At 45.6% G+C, this 18,702-nt stretch overlaps 1 protein-coding gene across 3 annotated transcripts in view; it reads left to right on the top strand.

Annotated features, from left to right (window-relative positions):
- The window catches only part of BCL2L14 (BCL2 like 14), a 34,944-nt gene extending 21,333 nt beyond the window's left edge, over positions 1-13,611 (top strand). For 2 of the 3 annotated variants that reach the window (XM_012753701.3, XM_012753703.3), the window contains exons 3-6: positions 3,313-3,483; positions 5,521-5,591; positions 8,542-8,808; positions 12,834-13,611. In XM_012753701.3, coding sequence (XP_012609155.1) covers positions 3,313-3,483; positions 5,521-5,591; positions 8,542-8,808; positions 12,834-12,872 — 548 coding nt within the window. In that variant the 3' untranslated portion in view covers positions 12,873-13,611. The remainder of the gene's footprint in view (positions 1-3,312; positions 3,484-5,520; positions 5,592-8,541; positions 8,809-12,833) is intronic. The other variant, XM_076007655.1, reaches the window with a different exon arrangement.
- The last annotated feature ends 5,091 nt before the right edge of the window (positions 13,612-18,702 follow it).

Genomic DNA, 18,702 nt, shown 5'->3' with positions numbered 1-18,702 from the left:
AGCAGGAGTTGGGGGCAGGGTTACCTGGGGGAAGCTCACGGCACAGATAAGACGAGGAAACGAGAGTCCCTCGGAAGGGGCTTGACGAAGGACATGCGGCGGGTGAGTAGCAGGGCCTGGATCAAACTGAAGTCATCATCTGGGGCTTCGACAACAGGCACCTGCTCTGGGCTCTGCCCGACTAAGCCTGGCAGTAGTGACTCTAGAGCAAAGGTGGGGGGCTTCCTGCTCCTTCCGGCAACCACTCCACCCCACCCTCGCCCAGCTCGGCTCCCTCTGGGGGAGGGGAAAGAGGGCCTTATCTGGCTCTGGAGCAAAGAACAGTTTGGAGGCGCCTAAATAAGCTCTTCTGCTTTGCCTGCACCATGGACTTTGCCCACAGTCAGAGAAAACTTTTACAGACTTTTCATTTTGGGGCTTTTCCTAAGATAAATGATATTCTGTATTTTGATATTTACTAAAGTGTCATTTGACTTTTTTTTTTATTTTCTAAAATTTTGAGAGAAGCTTTCTTCTTCTTTTTTCTTTCCCTCCCGCCCCCCCCCCCCCGGAAAGAAATATTTTATGCAAGATTTAGAATAAAAGATTAAATTTAAAAAACACATAGACAATGGGCTTACGTGCTAAATAGCTGAATAGTATCTGTGGCTGAAAATCGGCACATAACAAGATCCATATTCTTCCTAAAACAGTAGAAAGAACTACCCCTAAGGAGGCTTTGCTTTAAACACATGGTACAGCCCATCTTCCCTTCTCACCTTTCTCCTCGCTTTCCTGTTTAGTTAATTGTGTAGTTCTTAGGTTACTTGTATTGGCTTTCCGTTGGGCATGAACCAAGGGACCTCACATCCTATTTCTCTTCTGCCACATACAAATCAGAGCTGAGCAGTTGCCTTCTCTCCTGGGTTCTTTTAACCAAAGATCACAATTTAGCCTTGGGCTGCCACTTCCGGACCTCAGATACCAGGCTTACGTCGGAACTGGGAGGTCGTGTCCCAAGACCAAAGTGTATTAGGAAGAGGCCTTAGAATGCAGAAGAATGGACATTAGCACCCGTTTTAAAGACTACCAATCTGAACTGTTTCATTGTGAGTCTGTTTCTCCTCCATAGCTATGATTGCCTACAGCTGGAATGTTTGGTTTAGATTAGGTTCAGCGATATATAGAGGAAAACCCAAGTAGCTATGGCTTAAATAATAGGGAAGTTTACTTTCCTCTCCCTTAAAAGAAGACGAAAATTTGGCAGCTTGGGCCTCGTTTGTTTGGCCATTCCACGAGGTCAGTAGGGATTCCTGGGAGTCTTGCCATCCCTCAGCTCGTGGCTTCCAAACTCAAAGTCACCTTATATCCTAAGGTAGCTTCTGGGACTCCAGCCATCATGTCTCCAGCTATCAAGCCAGAAGAGAAAGGAAGCAAGGGCACCTTGCAAAGGCACCTTCTTTCTAGATAACTCAGCTACTTTCTAGAGAGCACTCTTGAAACCGCTCCCAACTTCCGATGTCTCATTGGCCACCCCATTCTGCAGGGGAGGCTGGGAAATGTAGTTGGTTCAGCCAGGTCCTTTGCTGCCACTCACCTTGTGTCTGTTACTAAGGAAGAAAAAGAAAATGGATAGAGTGGGAATAGTTCTCTCTACCACATGGAAGTCACTCCTAATCTCCCTGCCTCTTCTCTTTAAAACAAACGCCTCAGACCCCAGGCTGCCCGGCACCCTCCTGCCCTGCCCCTCTGCTGTCTCAGTGACCCCCAAACTAGACTCCAAAGAACAGGCCCTCCCCCACCCCATGCAATTTTCCCTTGCCTATCAGATGGGACCAAGTCTCACAAGAAGGGATTCTCTTCTTTTTTGAAATTAAGGCATTCAAGGTGGGAATCTTAACTAGAGCTAGTTCATCTGAGTCCAGATGTGTTTGTGTGTCATTTTCCCTGCATGTATTTCTTCTGCACCCCTCACCCCATGGCCACTGAGTCACAGAAGTCACTGCCCTGTGCACAGGTTAGCCAGAGTGGGCACTTCTGTGCCTGCGGGTGGCCCTGTGGTTGCCCTGCCATAGGGTGGGGGGAAGAGGAAATGGTAGGGGCCTTCATCAGCCTTCTTGGCATGCAAGATGGGCAGAGGGTAACTGCCAGAGGTAGAACTGTGCGCTGATCATGTGAGACAGGCTACCCAAGGTTGTAGAGGTAGCAGAGGTAGGCTTTCCTGTCCTGTCTCCTGTCTTCCCTTGGCCTTAAGAGCAAGACTCTTGCCCTTTCCTTGCCAGGGGCCGTGGGTGGCAGCATTCAGGAGGGGGCTGGTTGGGCTGCAATAAGGGGATTAGAAAGTAGGAAGTGTGTTCAGTTTGGTTATTAAAAACGAGAAGGCAAATCATTGATCCTCTTTTCCTTGACTTCTCTCTAACTCATTCTTTATTTTTAAACCCTATGAACTAAGCGTGAGAAAAATGGCTTTAGAAGCCAGATGTCCTCCTGAGGATGGCCCTATGGACAGAGCACCGAAGCTCTCATGCTATGGAGGAACCCAGGGAGAGAGGATATGATGTCACACCCCGTTTCTCATGGGACACCACCTCCCAGGACCCAGCCCTTGCCCCTCTTATCCGTCATGACTTACCAAGCCCAGGAGCTCCCCAGGAGTTTTGACACCCCAACCTTCTGGCCAAAACCCCACTCCATGACTTTCTTCAAGTCTCGTGAATTAGCTAGCGTTATTCTTCAAACGTTACATGGTACAACACAGCCACTCCATTCGGCATCAAAGATGGAGCTTGTGCAGCTCTTAAAAGTTGAGAATGTAATGACAAATCAACAATGAAAGTGTCCCTACCCAACAACTCAGCCATACCACCTACCCACCCCACCTCACCCTGTCCCCAACCTCCCAAACAATTGCCGAACTAGTGAATGTCCTGTGCACATAGGGGTCAGCTCTCCGAGGTGTAAGGCATGTCCAGAGAAAAAGAATAAAAATAAAAGCATAATGAGCATTCCCTCCAGGAAAGAACTGAGCACTCCCTTTTGTGTTTCTTCCCTTGCAAAGGGAAAGGGAGACCGTAATTTCGCAAGACTTCAAAAAGAGGGTGCAGAAGGGTAATTGTTTCAAGGTGACAATCACTCTTCGGTACTCCTCCCACATCCCAGCCTCTGCCAGGCAACTGCCAGTCCTTTCCCAAGAATGACCCTCCCCCCACACACTCCTGGGCAATTTCCTCTCATTCCAGACTGTTCTTTTCATCGCGGGCAACTGTGCATGCCAATGAGCCAGGCCAAGCTCTTCTGGGAAGGGCCTCTCAGCACTGTTTTGTCTTGTTTCAGCGGCGGACCCCAGAGTTGTTTCCATTGCCAACCGAGTTGCTGAAATTGTTTATTCCTGGCCACCACTAGACGCCCAGGGAGGTGGCGTCAAGTCCAGAGGGAATTTGGAATTCCAGGCTGTCTGCCTGGGGCGTGAAGGCCCCCAGCCTTTAGCTTCAAGTTCTAAGAAAGGTAAACTTCTTTGCGAGTGTTTGCGTTGGGTGGAGCGTTTGCCAGGGAGAGGTATAGGGGCGTTTCTGTATTTATTCAGGCCAAGGCTCTGCAATGACAGAGTCTCTGCTGACCGGACTGAGGGCATGACAGTCACATGCTGGGTCACTGAGCTCTAGCTGGAGACCCTGGCCCCAGGCAGGGGGACTGCACGGGCAGGTTGAACCAGCATGCCCAGCTCCCTAGGTCAAAAAAACAGTCTCCCATTAAGGGAGAGGAGGACACACAAAACCTGCCTTGAGCCCTGTGCACAGGGGGAAATGCAGCATTAGATTTGATCATGGCGCCAGTGACCCTGGACCGATTTGTGTTGGGTGTAGTTGGAGCGTCAAGCCAGGGGTTTATAATATTGCTCCGGGCTCCTGTGGAAAAGCAGGGGTCGTCAGACACCAGGGCTGGTGCAGAACAAGGAGCAGAACTGAGGAGGAGTGACCAGGCTGGGCTGGTTGTCACTCAAACCGGAGCAATAGCTGGGACTGCAGATCCCACCTGGCTGATGGAACTCTGGGCTCTGAGGGCAGACTGAAGGGGACCAGCACCAAGTGCCACTCGAGAGAAGCTTGGTCCCACCTTCCCTCACCACCGACAGGCCTCGCTCCCACTCCCTATCCCCAAACCCCAGTGGAGGACGACAGGCAGAGGTGGCTCCTGGGTTTGCAGCACCCTGAGGGACAAGGTGCGAGTTCTCCCTGCAAAGCTACCAGTGTCTCCTGACCTCTGAAGCAGAACGGTGTCCACACTCTGGGGGCCACAAACTGCCACCGAGGCTCCAAGGGAGGAGCTGGGGGGAGGAGGAGCCCTCCAAGTCTGCTGAAAAGAAAGCACTGACACCACACTGCTCTGCCAGGGCGTCAGGGAGGTGGAATTCGATCCCCTGAGCCAGGCGGAAGCTCAGGCCCTCAGCTTCTGTGCATGGGACAGACGCGGGCAGCTGGTCCGCAACCGCCCCAAGACAGGCAGCCGCAGACGACAACCCCACTCGGGCCATGCAGACACCTGTTTCTTCCTTCTCTCCAGCCACCTGAGTCTCCCACTCGCCCTTAGGCCTTCTCGGGACTTGCTTCATCCATGTCCTGTCTCTCTTCCCCCCTTATTGGGGACAAACAGGACTCCATGACCACAGGCTGTGCTGTTCTCTCAGTACCCGCCTTTTCTCTGTTTGGCTTCCGTCCTGCAGCAGTGGCCGTGCTCCTCGGGGTTAGTGGTCAGCAAGTGCTGGGACGAGAACTATCACCCTCCACCTCCCCATTCCCACATACACGCCACGCCCCAACTGCAGCCCTGGCCCCAGCCCCCCGCCATCTTAGCCTTGAGCGTGGGGACTTTATTAATTTTATTTGTTGACACCGCACCTTGCTGTGCAGAGACACAGCATGCAAAGGACACTTTTTAGTCAGATAAAATCAATCAAATGTGAAAGATAATGTGAAAGGAATACAGACGCTGGAAAATAAGATGGGTTTAGGAATAAGGTTAGTTCCCAAAATGTAGGCCAAGGAGATTATGCTCCCTTCCAGCTGTGGGCTGCAGATTTGGCTCTATACTTCCTTCCTAGCAGCCAACACAAAGGGGGAAAGATGACCGAGAATGGGATTTATGGTGTCCATAAGGACAAAGTGCCATTGCTGAGGAGAAGTCCCAAAGCCAAAGGGAAATTTCTCCTGAACGTCATCATAGACAGGGCCACGTGTCGTGGGACTGATGCCTTCAACGACATGCTCGTGGTAGACACGGTGATGAGTTTCACAGCGAGAACTGGAGGGCTGAGCAAAGGGAGAGGAGGGGAAAAAAGAAAGGAGGGGGGGACTGCAGGAGAAATGTCTGGAATGGTTTGTGTCTGGGAGCAGGAGAGGCGAGGAGAGATTTATTTGCTAAGAAGCAGACAGTGTGCTTCTTCTTCAGTCCCTTACCAAGCCACAAAGATTCACTGCCACTGGAAAAATTTAAGATTATGTTTTGCCTCTTTTAAAAGAAATAACTGGAATTTTCCCCTGACAGATGAAGAAGACCAAGTAATAGCCAAAATTGTTGAGCTGCTGAAATATTCAGGGGATCAGCTGGAAAGAGAGGTAGGAGGCTCCCTGAACTAATGTGATTTCGGTCTGTGCCTGTGCACTGGTACGCGAGAAGGGAATGGCACTCCAGGTCACAAACTTATTCCCTTTCCAAGTTCTGGTTTCTACACAGTCCTAAATTTTATTTCCCTTGGAGTCAAAATTCTTCATGCTGGCAGCATCTCAAAAATGAATCACTTTGGAAAACATAAGTAAACCTCCTGGAGCCTCCTTGGAATTTTTGGAAACTAAAAAAGGAACTTGTTATTGCAAGAAAAAACAGCAGTAAATTAACATTTGCTGGATGGAAATATTAACCTCGTTCCCCATGTAACGGGTCCTCAGTGAAGTTTAGACTCTGGTGTGTGCCCGGCAGCCCGGATGTCTGTGCCCCACGGTCTCTCCAAGGCTGGAGTCCTTTCTGAAATCCTGTCCCCTGATGGCTGCTGGGCTGCTGTCTGCTCAAGGTCCCCCTCAGCAATTGGGCAGGGAGGCAGGCAGGTTAGCGTTACTTGGAGAACTTGTGGTTTTCCTGCCATTTAGAAGTTAGTTGAGACCCGCCCTTCCAAGCAGAAGCATGCGAGAGTCGCTTTCAGGTAGAGAGCTGGCTAGCAACCCCCGAGGTAGTCAGACGGGCTTCTCGTCTGTGTCCAGAGACTACTGAGTAATCTCTCGGGTGTGTCAATCAGGGTCTGGCCTGTGGACCCACGTCTTGGTTTTGCCAGGACCCCTGGGGACAGAGTCAGGCCCTGGGGGGGCTTCTGCAGGAGGGGAAGACAGCCCTGACTGGCCTGCCACCCTACCCCCATCATAGCAAGCTCCCGGCCCGCTCCCAGTGGCTTTGTCAGAACGGTGCCCACAGGATGGTAACCAGGAGGGTGAAGGGCCTGGGACATGGTGCAGAACGAGAAACAGAGAGGAAACCAGGGACATTCGGCTGCAGAAAAGAGAAGGGGGTGTGAGAGCTCTGGGGCCACAGGTAAGGGTGGAGAGGGGGCAGAGGGGGCAGGAAACAGAACAGGATGCGTGATTTAAGGACAGCCCTACATTTCTCCAGAGCGAACATCATGGACATAGAAGCGATGGGGCAAATAGTTCCCCCTTATCGTAAAAGTGACGTTTCTGGCACTCAGGCTGCGCATCAGGATCAAGGGCTGCTTTGGGAAGGGACAGTCTTCCTGGCACTGGATGAACTGCGAGTAGGTGCCAATGACCAGTCAGCAGTGCAGTACCCAACTCCGAGGGGTCCTTCAGACGTCCTCGAGGGCACTCACGGCAGCCTCCTGCGCAGCTCCCCTAAGCACTGACTGCGCGGCCAGCTGGAGGCCAGGGAGGCAGGGGCTGGCAGGGTGTGGGCCCCCCTGGGCTTGCAGACAATGCTTTCCTTTTCACCCCACAAATTACGAATCCTCCAAATCCTCCGAATCCTCACCGAGCCTGATGCCCTCTCTTGCTGATTTCTGGAGATATTTTACACTGTTCACGTAGAGACCTTGGACGCCATTGCCTGGACACATCTCCCCAGCAGGGGACCCCGGGGGGACGTGGGACGCAGGTGTGCGCTGGCGCTGTGGTGGGGAGCTCCCAGCACAGAGAGGGACAGCCAGGCTGGGGCGAGGTAGGCCAGGGCCTCGGGGGTCTGCAGAGCCACCGGCCCCGGGACGCTAGTGCGGGCTCGGCCCTTGCCTCCCTGAGCGGCCAAGAGCCAGGTGCAACCGGGAGGGACAGGCGAGGGACGAGCTCTGGGGAAAGCCCGTCTTTCTGGAGTTTGATCCTCTTACTGTCCTGGCAGAGTCCAGAGGTGCCACTGAGGTCTGAGCCGCGCTCATGGGTGGGGTCACTGACGGGAAGGAGGCCGTTCTCGGTGTGGGGGAAGCTGGCCGCTCCCGCTGCGGATTTATAACCCGGCCGGGACCCGGAGTTGGAGGTGGGCTTGGTTCAGGGAAAGGACACCGCCCCACCAAAGTCTCGCACAGCGTCTGACTCACGCCCCAGACAGCCCTCTCAGAAACAGTAGTTGCTGAAAACCCGCCTAGCTTATCATTCCTCAGGGACAGAGCTAGAGGATTTTCAAATAAACATTCGTCCCTGCTCACTAAGAAATTTCCGTTTTCGCCTGACAGCCATCATATCAACAGGCATTTAAGGGTGGCTTTAAATGAGGATGATGCATGGGTTTTTTGGCATAAGCACCCCGATTTTTCAAAAGAAGCAGAGGAAGTATGGATTTAGAAAACAAAATATGGTCGTTCCAAGGAGGTAAAGCAGAGAGAGATCAGGTTCAAGGGAGGGAGGGAGGTACAATCAACTGGGTGGAGTAATGGGAAAGGAATCAATGGGATAGATTTTTTTCTTTAAAGCTAACATATGCACGTCAGGGAGTCCTCCCTAACCCCCACGCTCCCACAGTGTCCTGAGAAACCGAACATTTCCAGAGCGCCTCCCCCCGTCCGCGCCCTGCTAAGTGTTCGGTGACTCTATAGCACAGGCACTGTCGCCATCCGGGTTGAGAGATGACAAAACTGAGCCTGAGAGGCCAAGTCATTTCCCCAGGTTTGCAGCGCTGGCAGGAGGTGGAGCAGAGGTTTGAGCCACGGCAGTGATTTCCAGGCTTTGTCGCGTGATCTCCAGCAAAACGCGTGGCGCTGCCTCGCGGTGGCCACGGGACTGCGGGCCGGACTCTCGGCCGTCCCCAGCGCCTGCCCGCTGCAAGTGCTCAGGGAATAGGGGTTGAATGTTGCCTGCACGGGCTGTTCCATTGCACCCCAAATTTGTCCCCATGAAATGAATTCACAGACCAGCATGTTCCCGATCTGGTCCTTCAGGACGCTGTGGCTTGATGATGAGACCAGCACCCAGGGCTTGTCCACGGCCTGTTTCGGTGTCCCTCGTTTGCGCTAAAGCGGGGTCCCCGCCGGCCTCCCCGGGCCAGGCTGCTCTACTGAACGCTTCTCCTCTTCCGCAGCTGAAGAAAGACAAGGCTTTGATGAGCAGCTTCCCGGACGGGCTGCCCTACTCTGTTTTCAAGACCATCACAGACCAGTGCCTACGGGGTGTGGACACCCGGGGAGAATCCGAGGTCAAAGCTCAGGGCTTCAAGGCTGCCCTTGCGATAGACGTGATGGCCAAGCTCACAGCGGTCGACAACCACCCGATGAACAGGGTGCTGGGCTTTGGGGCCAAGTACCTGAGGGAGAACTTCTCGCCCTGGGTCCAGCAGCAGGGCGGATGGGTAAGTGCGTCCCATGTAAGCACAAATCTTCTCAGAACTCAGAAAAGATGGGACGGAAAGTTGGTGGGTTTTTTTGTTGTTTTTTTTTTAAGTGAAGGGAACATGTCTATGAGGCAGTTCTCATGGGTTTAGGACACTAAGTGGCAAAAGATGCATCCCATGGATGGGAACATATTTTTAGTGATTGTCCCCATTGTTGACAGATATTTACTGAGCTCTGCAAGGGTACGTGGGATGCATGTGTGCGAGGAGAGGGACTGGTCAGATGTCACAGGAAATGAGGAGATGCTGAGATATAAAATGTTTAGATGGATGTAATTTCCGTTTTCATGAATTTTGCCGGTGACAGAAGTCCGGCAGTGACAGGCGGGCGGGCAGGCAGTTCTCACGTGCACGGGGACCCACGGCGAGTTGGGGCTAATCCTTACGCAGAGATTCGGGGTCCATAACATTTTGTCACTGCTGCTTTGACACAGCCATTTTGACAGGGACATTTGGGTACAAACTAAAAAGCAAACAATTACGTTTTCATCTATTTTTAATTATCTGGTGTCAGTCAAAATGAACATCTTCCCCGGTGGCTCAGCCCCAACCCCTCCCCAACCCTTTGTCCCCATTCCTTGAGATCTAAAAGCTCCCAGGTTCACATGGCTGCACAAGGTCGCCCTTGACAAAATGCTCCACCCTAGAGATTTAAGTCTCAAGAGGTCCCAGGCATTCCGAGGATGACAGGCCTCAGCCCCACAGGGTCCTTAGCCCTCTTCCCATTAGAGTGGTCCAGGGGCTCTAGGCATGGCCAGAGTAACCCTGGGACCTCCAAGCAGGCACGGTCTCCTGGCTGCCAGAAGGAAAGTGCTGCCGATCTCGCCCAAGGGGCTGAAGTGCCCACCCCGTGCAGCAGAATGATATGCACATTTCAAGCATTCATTTTTAAATCACTATTGGTGCTGTTAATGTTTTTTCTAGGCGGAGTGGTAGGTAGCTCACACCTGTAATCCTAGCACTCTGGGAGGCCAAGGCTAGAGGATCACTTGAGATCAGGAGTTTGAGATCAGCCTGAGCAAGAGCAAGATCCTGTCTCTACTAAAAGTAGAAAAATTAGCAGGGTGTCATGGCATGTGCCTATAGTCCCAGCTACTAGGGAGGCTGAGGCAGGAGGATCACTGGAGCTCAGGAGTTTGAGGTTGCAGTGAACTATGATGATGCCACTGCACTCTAGCCTGAGCAACAGAGTGAGACTCTGTCTCAAAAAAATATATATATATACATATATATTTTTTTTTCCCCAGAGAAATTGTAAATATCAATTGGTTCACAAGCCAGCTCTCAAAAGTCCATTCAACCCAATAATGTAGCTGAAATACCACGAATATTCTATAAAAAATAGTGGTTCTAAACCAAAAGCCCAAGCAACAAAAGAAAGAATAGATAAATTAGACTTCATTTTGTGCTTCAAAGACCACCACCACCATCAAGAAAGGAAAAAAACAACCCACAGAATGGAGAGAAAAAATACTTGTAAATTATATATCCCATAAATGACATATCTAGAGTAAGTAATCAACTATTACAATTCAATAATAAAATGACAACCCAATTTTCAAAATGGGCAATGAATTTGAATAGAATTTCTCCAAATAAGATGTATCAATGGCCAATAAGCACATGAAAAGATACTTGTGTGATGTCTTCACTTCAACAGTAGGAACATACAAATCAAAACCACAATGAGCTCTACCCAGTAGGATGGCTAAAATAAAATAGGCAAGTGTTGGTGTTGGTGGGATGTAGAAATTGGAAGCTCATATATTGCTGGTTGAATTGTAAAATGTTACAGCCCCTTTGGAAAACAATTTGGCAGTCCTCAAAAATGTTAAATATAAAGTTACCAATTTCATTCCTGGATATATACCCAAGAAAATTGAAAATGTATTTTCAAACAAAAACTTGTACATGAATGTTCATAGCAACCTTCATTATTCATAATAGCCAAAAAGTGGAAGCAACCACATGTCCATCAACTGATGAATGGTTGTTCATCAAAATGTTCTATATCCACACAGTGGAATATTATTTGGCCATAAAAATAAATTAAGTATGGATACATGGATGAACTTTAAAAACATTATGCTAGCTGGGCTCGGTGATTCATGCTTGTAATCCTGGAACTTTGGGAGGCCAAGGTGGGAGGATCATTTGAGGTCATAAGTTCAAGACCAGCTTGAGCAACATGGCAAGATCCCATCTCCTCAAAAAATTGAAATATTTGCCAGGTGTTGTGGCATGTGCCTGTGTCGCAGCAACCTGGGAGGCTGAGGCAGGAGGACCTCTTGAGCTCAGGGGTTTGAGGTTGTAGTGAGCTATGATGACGCCACTGCACTCCAGCCCAGGCAACAGAACAAGACCCTGTCTCAAAAAAATAAGATAAAATAAATATGCTAAGTGAAAAAAGACAGACAAAAAGGCCATATACTGTATGATTCTATTAATATGAAATATCCAGAATAGGCAAATTCATAAATGCAGATTGGTGGTTTCCAGGGCCTGGGGGATGAGGGAATAGGGGTAACTGCTAATGGATATGAAGTCTCTTTTTGGAGTGATGGTAACATTCTAATATCAGAGGTGAGTCGCACAACTCCGTGAGTATACCCAAAACCACTGAATTATGCAGTTTAACAGGGTGAATTTATAGTATAATTATATTTCAATAAATCTATTATTAAAATAGTGGTTCTAATTCTAGTAATCAAATAAAAAGAGAAGAGAAAAATGAATGCATCCATTATTTTAATTTGGCTGCTGGTGCGAGAAAAACAGTTCTGTTAGAGAAAATGGATGAATTCTTTAGTAGAAATATTAAAGCAGACTTTCCACGTCTTCAGAAATAGATGCCTCTCCTTCTTTATCATCTGTAGTTTCAATTCAAAACCTATTACTTATCCAGGTTATCATAAACCTTAATCTTAACTCCTGGCCACAGTTAGTTTTAATTTAGAGCATGCAAGCAGAAATTGGGAGAAGAAAGAAAAAGAAGGCGGGAGGAAGCAATGATTTTTTTCTGAAGTGACAAGAAAAGTGTTGAAAAAAATAAAGGATGTTGATAAAAGAACATTGGTGAGCATATATGAGCTGATATGAGCTATGGCAGTGTGAAGGAGAGGTGGATTGGTGCCTGTGCTCAGAATCCCTGAACAGGAAAGGAAGAAGACATCGAGGGCTGAGCCTCCAGAAACTTCTACTGGCCATAAGTACTTTTGCGGCTCTCTGTGGTGTCCGAGCAGTGGTGTGGAAGGAGGGGGGAAACTATTCCCAGGCACACGCTTTTCAGAAGCTCAGGGTTCCTAACTATCTCATCATTCCATATTTCCTATGAGTGCATCCAGTCTTCCCAACTCAACTGCAAATCCGTGAGGGTAAGAGGCCGTATTTTATGCCCCTTTAATCTCCCAGGGCTCCCATTACTTTGCGTACATCATAGATGTTCAGCCAACACTTGTACAACAGTGAATGAATCAGTCAAACGAATGCATAGCAGCTCCACCCACAACACGTGCTCAACACCTCCTGCGAGGTTTTCATTGACTCCTGGGCTCTTTCTCCTCCCGGTGGGGCACTGTTCACATAGTTACCCGGCAGTCATGCAACCTTACCCATTCTGTAGCAAAAGGGGAAGTTTGCAACGTTTGTGGTCATCAACCTTTCAGTACCTGTTTTTTTGTGAGGTTTTTTTTTTTTTTTTTTTTTTTTGCATTTTAAATAGATACTCAATGCCTTGCCATTCTCAAGAAAAGGTCCAGCGTGTTAGCCCGGCGTGTGTAACGTAAGACCATGGCTGATGTTTTCCTTGCGGGCATACCAAGGATGCCAGCCACCTCTCCAAACCCTCCCTCAACCCAACACAGTCTCCGAGCCTCAGGTCATGCCTGGGATAAGAGCAGAGTTAACAGGCATATGTTTTCACTTCAACAGTGAATCAAACTTGGAATTTTAAGAATCTATTTCTTTTCTCCCCCCCCCCCCAGGAAAAAATACTTGGGCTATCACATGAAGAAATAGACTGAAATGTCGGCTTTGTCATCTGGAATACTCATTGTCCGACTGTGGCCCTGTGCACACTGCTCTCGGTAAGGACTACAGGAGAAAATTAAAACGTATAAGGCAGATGGAGCATTGAAGTTTTCAAAACCATCATTTCTGCAACCCAAGAGGCGTCAGGAGAGGCCCTGTTCGTGGAATGTGGCAGCGCGCTCCTTAACGTTGATGTGTCTCAGGTCTTCCATTGCGTGTATGAGGAAGGCTGTGAAAAGTGGCCATTTTCCTTTCAAATGTTCAGAGCAGAAACTGTCACCCTGCCTGTGTGAGCTACTTTAGGGAAAGTGTGTTACAGATGTCTGCTGACCTCATGAGGGTGAAATGTGCATGTGCTCACTCTTCGGTTTCTAGTACTATTTATTTTTAAACTACAACTTGGGACGGCCTAATCATGACACCGTTTCAAGCCTACCTTTAGGAAGATGTTGCTATTTGTGTCAGTAGGTACAGCTTAAAGAAACTCTTAAATTGACTGCTACATCCACTAGTTTGGGGAGGGAGGTGACTTTTTGACTCACTTCTCTTGGAAAAAGTCTTCATCAGTTTGAAAAACTTCCATGTGGTGCAAAACTATCATTCCAACCACCCTCACTCTCTTCTCAGTGGCCACACCTGTCCTTCCCAAGGTCTCTGGTACTTTCCCGATTATTCTTTGTGGTCATGTAATGATTGCTAGCTGGTAAAATAAATACATAGAAAGACTACTGACTTAAGCGCGTCTTCTGATTAAAATAAGTAATATGTACTAGTACTAGGGTGAAGATGACATGAGCTTTCTGTGAAGATGAAATGAGCTCATTTACATAAAGCACTCAGAACAGCTCTTGCTACCTAGTGGTAAGTATTCATTAATGTTCCTTAATACTTGTTGCCCTCAGCTAAGCTGAAAATTGCCTCTTCTCTCAAAGCGGTCCTTGATTGCTTTTCTGGAATTGAGGCTGTTCAGAATGAGATTTCTTTCAGTAAGTGAAATATGTTCAATAGTAAGTGTTTAAGATACAATTAAAATACGATCAAATTATAAGATCTTACAAATTTCTGGATCTCTAGCACCCAGCATACAGCCTCATGTAAAATAAGTGCTTACTGAGACTTTTAATGAACAAAGAAATGAATAAGTCAATCAGATATACTTTCAGGCTCACGGGAAAATTTGGTTTATCTATTAATATTATCAAGTGCTCCATTAGCCCACTCATCTCGATAAAATGAGTTATTCTCTTTTATTTTCTTCTCCCACATGAAAGTCATAAATGTTAGGGATAAAGGAGTCTCTTTTTATAGATGGAGACACTAGAGACCACCACTTACCCTGCTTTGATCCAACCATTCCAAACTACTTTCAGTTCCCCAAATGTATTATGCAACCTTGTACCTCTGAGCCCTTGTAACGATATTCTCTCTACCTGGAATGTTCTTCCTGTCAGCCTCCCTGTTGCCCTATTCCCACTAAAACAACTAACTCCAGACCATCTTTCCAGATTTACTCCATTTCCTCCAGGAATCATTTGCTAACCCTTCCGTGGCCATCATGGGGCTATATTTGGATGCCTTTCCTCATAAAGATTCTCCAAAACCCCCTCCACACAGACATTATACTTAATACACTGGACCGTAAGAACTGGTGTAGCCAGTCTGTCTTGGTGAATTGTAAAAACTTCTGTAGACAAGTGTTATGTCTAACTTAACTTTGTATATCGAATACTTGGCATATTTTTAGCATGCAATTGCAGAACCTTATCCTAGCCTCACCGCTATAGCTTATAAATCAGTATGACTGGAGTATGGTCCAAGATACGTGTCATTATAACAAGTTCACCAAGTGTTTCCAATATCATCTGCAGCTTCTGGTCAAGAATTAAGTAACAGTAACCAGATTTAATCTCCTGTTTGAACCAACTCAAAAAAACAGATAAAAGATGTGAAAACCACAATTTTCAGGGCATTGGATATCAGCTAATGGAGAACAGGTCCCCGAAGTGAGCCCTGTGATTGCCCCAGAGTACGGCATGTGAAGGTTGTCCCGGCCGTGCTGCAGAGAGGGGAATCCTCACAGAGCTCACCAGTCTCCCTGGTAAAGAAGATAGGGCTGGGACTCTGGGAGGGCCACAGAAGCTAGAGTTTGCAGGCAGATAAAGGAGAAGAGAGAGAGGCATGCAAAGCTCCAGAGACCCGCTGATAGTTTCCCTTAGGTCTTCCGATGAGTACTGATCAAATATGCATGTGAAGAAATTACCAATGGCTTGGGAAAGAACCACCTGAAAAATGTTAAAATGAACACTCTCCAAAGCTTACGAGAGGCCAGGGGTATTGCCTTTGTTTTGGCAAAAGGTAGAACACTCCAAAGAATTTTGTCTCAGAAATGGAAAAAAAATTATCCTTAGACTAAGCATTCTTCTGGTCTTGCCCCACAAAGGGTAAAAGAGAAAACTGAAAGGACCAAACTGTTATTAAGTAATTCAGCATCGTTCCAGAACAAACTCAAGAATCTTTAAAGGATTACCCAAATATCCAACGCCCAACAAAGTAATATTCACAATGTGACTATTGTGAATATTATGTGCATCTAATCAAAAATTATAAGGCATGTAAGGAAGCAGAAATATGTGACTTATAATGGGGAGAAAAATCAAGAAAACTAGAAATGATACAGCTGATAGAATTATTAGACAAGAGTATTAAAATCATTATAATGGTATTTCATATGTTCAAAAACAAGCCAGAAGAATGACTGAACATGTGAAGTATGTATACAAGTTATGTCTCAAACCAAACACCAAGACGAAATCTATAATATCTTAGATGGATTCAATGCTGGATTAGATTAACAGCAGATTAGACATCATGGAATAGTAAGTAAGAAGTAAAGAATACATAAACTTGAAGACATAGCAATAGATCCAAAATAAAACACAGAGAAAAATGATTGAGGGGAAAACACATGAACAACAATAGTGAATTGTGGGGTGACTTCTAATGACCTAATAGATGTGTAATTGCAGTGCAGATTTTCCAAATTTGATGAAAACTATAAACCCATAGAACCAAAAAAATTCAAGAAATGTCAAGCACCAAAAAACATGTAGAACACTAACCAAGGCACACCATAAATTGCTCAAAACTGGTAATAAAGAAAAAAATCTTCAGAGCAACCAGAGAAAAAGGCATATTACATACAGAAAAAAAATTTAAATGACAGCAAGCTTCTTAGGACATAATAGAAGACATAAAGAAAGTAGAGTAACCTCTCTAAAATATGAAAAGAAAAAACTATAAACACAGAATTCTATACCCAGCCAAATGATAATTTCAAAAATGAAGGAGAAATAAAGACTTTTTTGAAATGTATAAAATCTAAGAATTCCTTACTAACAGACCTGGACTACAATAAATATTAATGGAGGCTGGGCATGGTGGCTCACGCCTATAATCCTAGCACTCTGGGAGGCCAAGGGGGGAGGGTGGCTCAAGGTCAGGAGTTCGAAACCACCCTGAGCAAGAGCGAGACCTCGTCTCTACTAAAAATAGAAAGAAATTAATTGGCCAACTGTATAGAAAAAAAATTAGCCGGGCATGGTGGCACATGCCTGTAGTCCCAGCTACTCGGGAGGCTGAGGCAGGAGGATCGCTTGAGCCCAGGAGTTTGAGGTTGCTGTGAGCTAGGCTGACGCCACGGCACTCACTCTAGCCTGGGGAGAAAAGTGAGACTCTGTCTCAAAAAAAAAAAAAAAAAAAAAAAAAAAAATTAATGGAAGCCCTTTAGGCAGAAGCCAAATTATGCCAAATAGAAATTTGTTCTACAAAAAGAAAATAAAAAAAAAAAAAGGAAAAGATATCACTGGAAGTGATAAAATGTGAGCAAATATAAATGATTCTTTTCATTTAAAAGATAATGTACTGTTTAAAGGAAAAAGAATAATGTATTGTGGGGTTTGTAACATTTGTAGAACAAAACATATAACAGTATTAGTACAGAAGCTGGGAAGAGAGATGGAAGTATAATTGCACAATTCCATACCATATGTGAAGTATATAATTTCACTTGGAAGTAGACAATGATAAGTTAAAAATGTATACTATAAGCCCAAAAGCAACCACTAAAATACACACACATGCACACACACAAATTTATAGCTAATAAGTCAACAAGGGAGGTAAAATAAAATCATAAAAAAAATCTAAAGTATGGCAAAAAGGAGGAAAATGGGAACAAAGAAGGAATGAGACAAAAAGAAAACAAACAGCAAGGTGGTTTAGTAAACCCAATCTTATCGATAATCACAATATGTCAAAATGATAGAAACATGACAATTAAAAGGCATAGATTATCAAATTGGATTAAAAAATCAGACCCAATTTTATATGCATCCTACCAAAAAAACCCCACAAAACTTTAAATACAAAGACATGAACAGATTAAAAGTAAAAGGGTGGAAAAAGATGTACCATGATAACATTGATCAAAAGAAAGAGTGGCTATAGTAATATCATCAAAGTAGACTCAAAGTAAAGAATGTCATTTAATATAATAATAATAATAAAGGGGCCAGTTTATCAAGAGTACATACCAATCCTTATATTTATGCATCTATTACAATAACAGCCTCAAAATACACGAAGCAAAAATGGATAGGGTTGCCATAGACAGAAACCACAATTATAGTTAGAGATTTCCTCAATGATTGATAAAACCAGTAGACAGAAAATCAGTAAGGATACTATAGACTTGAACATTTGACCTAATTGAAATTATAGAGCATTGCAACCAACAACAGTAGAAAAAACATGCTTTTCAGGTGTACATGTGACATTTACAAAGTTAAACTATCTTTTGGGCCATAAAACAAATCTCAATAAATGTAAAAGAACTGAAGTCATACAAAGAATGGAATGTTTGCTGACCACAGTGGAATGAAACTAGAAATCAATAACAAAGATATCTAGAAAATCCCTCGAATGTTTGGAAACTAAATAACATATGTCTAAATCACCCATGGGTCAGAGAAGAAATCAAAAGGGAAATTAGAGGCCGGGCGCGGTGGCTCACGCCTGTAATCCTAGCACTCTGGGAGGCCGAGGCGGGCGGATTGCTCGAGGTTGGGAGTTCGAAACCATCCTGAGCGAGACCCCGTCTCTACTAAAAATAGAAAGAAATTAATTGACCAACTAAAAAATATATATATACAAAAAATTAGCCAGGCATGGTGGCGCATGCCTGTAATGCCAGCTACTTGGGAGGCTGAGGCAGGAGGATTGCTTGAGCCCAGGAGTTTGAGGTTGCTGTGAGCTAGGCTGACGCCACGGCACTCACTCTAGCCAGGGCAACAAAAGTGAGACTCTGTCTCAAAAAATAAATAAATAAATAAATAAAAAAAAGGGAAATTAGAAAATATTTTGAACTTAAAAACAAGCACAGCCTACTAGAATTTGAGAGAGGCACTAAAGCAATACTTTAGTACTTTAGTAGAAGGAAATTTATAGCACTAAACAGCTATATCAGAAAAAAAAAAATGGTCACTAATTCATGACTTCAGCTTGCACCTTAAACTAGAAAAGGTAAATCCAGAGTAGGTATGAGAAAAAAAATAATAAAGGGAATCAAAGAAAACAAAACCTCAAAATTGGTTTGTAACCTGACTAATCATATAAAAAGAGAAGACACAAGTTACTAGTATCTGGAATGAAAGTGGTGAGTGACATCAATCATAGGTTCTACAGATATTAAAACTATAGTAAGAGAACATTATACATACATGTATGCCAAAAAGACAACTTAAATGAAATGGACAAATTTCTTGT

Source organism: Microcebus murinus, chromosome 10 (genome assembly GCF_040939455.1).
Source record: "Microcebus murinus isolate Inina chromosome 10, M.murinus_Inina_mat1.0, whole genome shotgun sequence".
NCBI lineage: Eukaryota > Metazoa > Chordata > Mammalia > Primates > Cheirogaleidae > Microcebus > Microcebus murinus.
Note: the sequence above shows the minus strand (reverse complement) of the source record. Positions and strands in the feature narration are given on the sequence as shown.